Here is a 5,642-nt window from a genome sequence, read left to right on the forward strand (position 1 = left end):
ATTTTTGAGATTTTTGAATTATAGCCTACACGCCAATTTTGTGATGAAAAAAAAAACGATAAATAATTAGGCTACAGTTTTGATGTTTTGTTTATGTATCGTTCTGAACGAATTCTAAACGAAAGCGCTAGAACGGAAATCTGTTGTGATGGTTACTTCTCGACTTTTGTTAGTGAGCGCAGCCTTTTTGAGCGTTCTGACTTTAACTATTTTTGTGTGTGTGTGGTTATTTAGAAGTTCTTTTAAGACGCTTTTGAAACGTATAGACCTACATACACTCGTGTGTATGTGTAAAAACAATAGATACTCACTTCTGAGAACCCCTCAGCCTAGTGTGTTGTGTTGACTTTCGCTGAGGGGAGCAACACTCTTCTATTAGCTTCCCCAGAATTTGCACTGTGGTTGTCATTAAGATATGTTAATGGCAGATAGTGACAGAGTCCGGTTCGTGAGTGACAGGTCGTCACCTGCTCTGTCTGTTGTCAGCGCGGTGAAGCTGTCAGTCACGGTGTTTAATGCAGATGACTGTAGAGCGCATTGAGCCGAGCGGCGGCTCTACCGGACCGAAGTTCCAGCATGGCTTTTCTGACAGACATTATCGCTGTGGTTTCACCAAGCCTCTGGCAGACTCGGAGCGAACACTTCAATGGAAGGGGACAAGAAGAGCTCAGGACAATATGAGTCCGGTTCGAGAGAGAGATGACAGCTTCAAGTAAGCGCCTTATCTTTCGCTTCATGCCGGACGGACACTGGAGTTTTAGAACAATAATCTGTAGGTTCTTTGAATGTTTACGATGTCCTTGTTATTTAAATGTAGGCCTAAATGTCTTGGGAATTTCTATCTAAGAAGTTTGCTACACATGCACTTGAGGAATAAGGGGCAACACTAGTGTTAGGCTAGTGCTGTGTGTGTCCAATAGGCTAAATAAAACCTAGAAAAGCCTAGTCAAAACTGTGTTCTTTGTGGCACGACCTTCAATATTTAATTGAATTGTGCTCAGTACTTGATAACTAATTAATACAAGACTAATGTCATAGAATCAGGGTATAGTCTTTCCTTTGGCACGAGCATATCTAATTGCTCAGTCTACACCAGCATTTAGTTACGACTGAAGTCCCTTGCTAGAGCTGATCTTTGAAAATAGTTGAAGGCAAAAGTGTAGCTTTCTTTTGATGCATGTTTAAAAAGGAAGACTACTGCCTTCCAGGCATTGTGTCTTCTGAATAAATGTGGAATGGAAATATACAAGGCCTTAGAAATTGTTCAGTGAGTCAAGCTGAGCATTGTTGTGTTAAGAATAAATGTGCTGTTTTTGTCTAATGTATGGTGAAGGATCACTAAGCAATTAAAACGTGTAGTTAAACTGCACTGTTTAAGAAATGCATTTTCTCCATAGCAAACACCTTTCTTTCTTTCTTTTCTTTCTAACCCTAACCCTAACCCTTAGTTTGGGATGCCAGTATCCTTATTATAGGCTACATATCCCATACTGTATAGGCCTATGCAACAAGTGACAACTGGTGTTTGAGTTTTACTGAATTTTCTAAACATAAAATTTTAGAAAAATGTCTAAAACATCAAAAATAAAACAAGTACATTAGTTCAAACGGTTGATGAATATTTTTCCACACTTTTTTGTTTTTTTCCCCACACAAACAGATACCATAAAATTACATATAACATTAACCATTTTTTTTGTCATAAAAGGCACCAATTTCCAAATTATAGAAGGCAAAGATAGATATATAGTAGGGCTGTGCAATATATCGAAATTATCGAAATATCGCAAATGTACATATCGCAATATGCATATCGCTACGGCTTGCAATATTTGGGGCCATGAACAAAAGACAGAGAAAATCACTCACTGCTCTTACCTAAATAACTTTTGTAGCTTAAATAAGAATCAGTGCATATTGAATTCATAGAGTAAATACTAAGCAGTGTTGTATTTTTCCTTTTTATTATTCAGTTCCTAAACTCATGTTAAAATGACATTTTTTTGTAATGCTAGAGTAAAACACTACCGTTCACTTTCAGAAGTTGTTGTAGGGGTGCTTTCTTCTCACAAAAAGTGAAACATGTATGCTAGTTATATTAGAATCAGAATCAGAATGAGCTTTATTCACCACTTAAGTGTGCGCAAACACAAGGAATCTGTTGTGGTTTTACAGGAGCTCTTGATACATACATACATTCAAATAACCATATATATATGACACGAGATAGTTATAGAAGTTCACAGAACTGACTCAGCAACAGCTGAGTAAAACTGTTTCATCTGAGCATGTGGCACTTTAAGCATTATCGTATCACATATCGAATATCGCATTATTTAATGAGTTATTTGAATTAGCTGCAGGCCATGTTGACTAACTGTTAAATTGGAATTATTCAGACAGGTTTGTCCTCTTAATTGAAATTAGGGCTGTGCAATATATCGAAATTATCGAAATATCGCAAATGTACATATCGCAATATGCATATCGCCACAGCTTGTAATATTTGGGGCCATGAACAAAAGACAGAGAAAATCACTCACTGCTCTTACCTAAATAACTTTTGTAGCTTAAATAAGAATCAGTGCATATTGAATTCATAGAGTAAATACTAAGCAGTGTTGTATTTTTCCTTTTTATTATTCAGTTCCTAAACTCATGTTAAAATGACATTTTTTTGTAATGCTAGAGTAAAACACTACCGTTCACTTTCAGAAGTTGTTGTAGGGGTGCTTTCTTCTCACAAAAAGTGAAACATGTATGCTAGTTATATTAGAATCAGAATCAGAATGAGCTTTATTCACCACTTAAGTGTGCGCAAACACAAGGAATCTGTTGTGGTTTTACAGGAGCTCTTGATACATACATACATTCAAATAACCATATATATATGACACGAGATAGTTATAGAAGTTCACAGAACTGACTCAGCAACAGCTGAGTAAAACTTTCATCTGAGCATGTGGTACTTTAAGCATTATCGTATCGCATATCGAATATCGCATTATTTAATGAGTTATCGTATATCGTATTTTTCAATATCGCACAGCCCTAATAGATAGATAGATAGATAGATAACACAACATCAAGAACCCAGTTCACATACAAACATACACAGTTAGATACACTAAACGAAATATTTAAATTTTACTTGATATTATGTTAAACAAGATAACTGTTTTAACAAGTCAGGTTTAATGTTATTTGAACCCTGGAGTGGTGTAAAATTTGACAGGCTTGTACTGAGTGAAATCACTGTCCTGTTGTGCTTGCTGCTAAAAGGCAGACAAGAGAAAGAATTCATGTCAGTCAGCTGAGGCTTTCTGCTGCCTTGCTGGTCATGCATGTTTCATTAGGCCCTGGCGGGCAACCTGCTGAAATTATTTGCTGTTTGCTCTGTAAGAGAAACCTGAGCTGCTACTGATGCTGGGCTTCCTTGTTGACCCCTGCCAACCGTTGAAGCCCTCACCCGCTTTTAGATAGCTGCTGGATATTCTGAAAAAATGCCAAGTTTGAAACATTTCTGTTTCTGAATGTTTATGTTCCAAGATGGAAAAAATCCTGTTTAAAAAGACTCCTGGGATAGATGGTAAGGTGTGCGCACCTGTGAGTCATACAGGGGAGGGTGGGGACTTTCAGGCAGAGAGACCTGTGCTGTGCCACTGTAGCGTGTCCAAACACTCCCTTGATGGAGCTGAAGGAACAGATCAGAGCCACCTCTGCTCAGGGCGGGGGGAAGAGGAGCACATTCATGTTGACCTGCAGAGGAAACAAGAAGTCACATATGTTTAATGGCTGATCTGTATGTGTGAATGTTGCTTTCTTACTTTTAAGTTGTTGGGCTGGGTGCCATACATACCATAGAGGAATATTTTACCCATGCACTGTGCATTGGGCTTTGGGTGGGCCCCATCTTTGGCCACCATACCTTCTGTGTTCTCACACTACCCAGACAGCTACAGGGCAGCGTGCCATGGCAGACATGCTGGACTCATTGTAATTGGGTAAGTTATTTGTGAAGTTATGGGCATTTTTGAAGGAGTTTTTGAAGTAACAATCACAACTCGTCATAACATTAACATCATGCATTATTGGAAGTTTGATAATGTCTTTTGTTACATCAGCAAGATCACTTGTACTAATTAAGCAAGTTTTATCTTCAATAATTCCATTGTAATTATCACTGATGCAACATCTTGCTGTTATTTGGTTTTAAAAGATCAAATATTAAGTAAATCCATTTAAAAAAAGTTTTGGTATGATTATTTTTGTGGGTTATAACAAGCACGTACTGTATTTTACTCACATAGATCTTAATAAATACTGATACTGAGAGCTAATGAATCTTAAAAGACCCAAATAATCTTCAAATTATAAAACAATCAAAACTATTTGAATGAATAAATTAATACAAATAAATTAATAATTTCTCAGTTCTGTTTTACTGTGTAAACTTTTACAGATAAAGCTTCTTGTTGTCATGGTGATAAATTTGACACTCCAACTCTGTATATTGTACTTTGATCTTGTACTGTCTAAATTATTCATGACATAATTGTTAGATAGATTAGAGGCAGTTTGAGACAAAGAGTGAAAGCTTGAAGGCGACAGCATCATGTGACCCCCTGATACCTGGAGATGGAAATGTTTTAGTTATTACAGTAGCCATACATTTTAAATGGTCCTGCTGTGGGACAAATAAATTTTATACACGTTACATGTAGCCTATAAAATAATACAAGGTTATAAAGCTGCATGCATAATCATTATAAAAGAATTAGCAGAATGTATTTTAAAATAGGGTTAAATGGAGTTTAACAGGTTAACCACAGGATGCTTATTCTGCTTTTTGTTTCATCAGTGTCTCTGAATGCATCGCTGCAGCTTGTGTTCTGTGCACAGCATAAATGGAGCTTTTTTCCATTTTTATTTCCTTGTATTGTGCATTAGGAAAAAGCTGCTCAGTGAACCTGACAAAAGCATTAGCTCAGTGCCTGACCCATTCACCAGAAGTGTCACCAGGGTCCCAAACTGTGGTCTCAGGTAACACAATCATTATTTTCATTTTAGAATACTCAGACCTTATTTTAAGGTATTAGCTGTACAACATACTTGAATATTAGTGACCTTTAAAAGTAGAAAACTGTCCTCAGAGTAATATGAATGCCTCATTTTTTCATTGGTAGTGTCTCGTCATGTGGTCAGTCCTCTGCCGGTGGCACTACCCCCGTGAGTCACCTCCCCTCCCGCTCCGGCAGCCCAGGCACTGGCCCCGGTCTCTCCACAGAGCACAGCTCCATCTGCTCCTGGAGATATGATGTAATGTCTCTGTTCTTCATCCAGATGTTTTGTAGCCTTTTCATCAAAACTGGTCTGAATTTTAGGATCAGCTTCCATTCAATTCATGAATTTTTAAATTTAAGTTCATAAGAACTAAGAATTGGCCATACTCCAAAGGAAGCTGAATTGAAAAGACAGGAAAGGGAAATGAACTGTATTTACATACATGTATTACACAACTGTATTTACATGTATTGTAATAACTATTTACACATTATTTATATGATTTATAACAAACATACTGAAGTGACCTGCAAGTGACCAGAGAGCCATGTTAAAAAAAAAAAATAAATAAAAAAAAA

At 37.1% G+C, this 5,642-nt stretch overlaps 1 protein-coding gene across 1 annotated transcript in view; it reads left to right on the forward strand.

Moving 5' to 3' along the window:
- The first annotated feature begins 483 nt into the window (after positions 1–483).
- Positions 484–5,642, forward strand: part of LOC107658018 (protein FAM149A-like) — a 16,016-nt gene continuing 10,857 nt past the window's right edge. Inside the window, exons 1-3 of the mRNA XM_016446395.1 lie at positions 484–712; positions 4,951–5,043; positions 5,187–5,319. Coding sequence (XP_016301881.1) covers positions 516–712; positions 4,951–5,043; positions 5,187–5,319 — 423 coding nt within the window. The 5' untranslated portion in view covers positions 484–515. The remainder of the gene's footprint in view (positions 713–4,950; positions 5,044–5,186; positions 5,320–5,642) is intronic.

This window comes from Sinocyclocheilus anshuiensis, unplaced genomic scaffold, assembly GCF_001515605.1.
Source record: "Sinocyclocheilus anshuiensis isolate Anshui unplaced genomic scaffold, SAMN03320099.WGS_v1.1 scaffold227, whole genome shotgun sequence".
NCBI classification, from domain to species: domain Eukaryota; kingdom Metazoa; phylum Chordata; class Actinopteri; order Cypriniformes; family Cyprinidae; genus Sinocyclocheilus; species Sinocyclocheilus anshuiensis.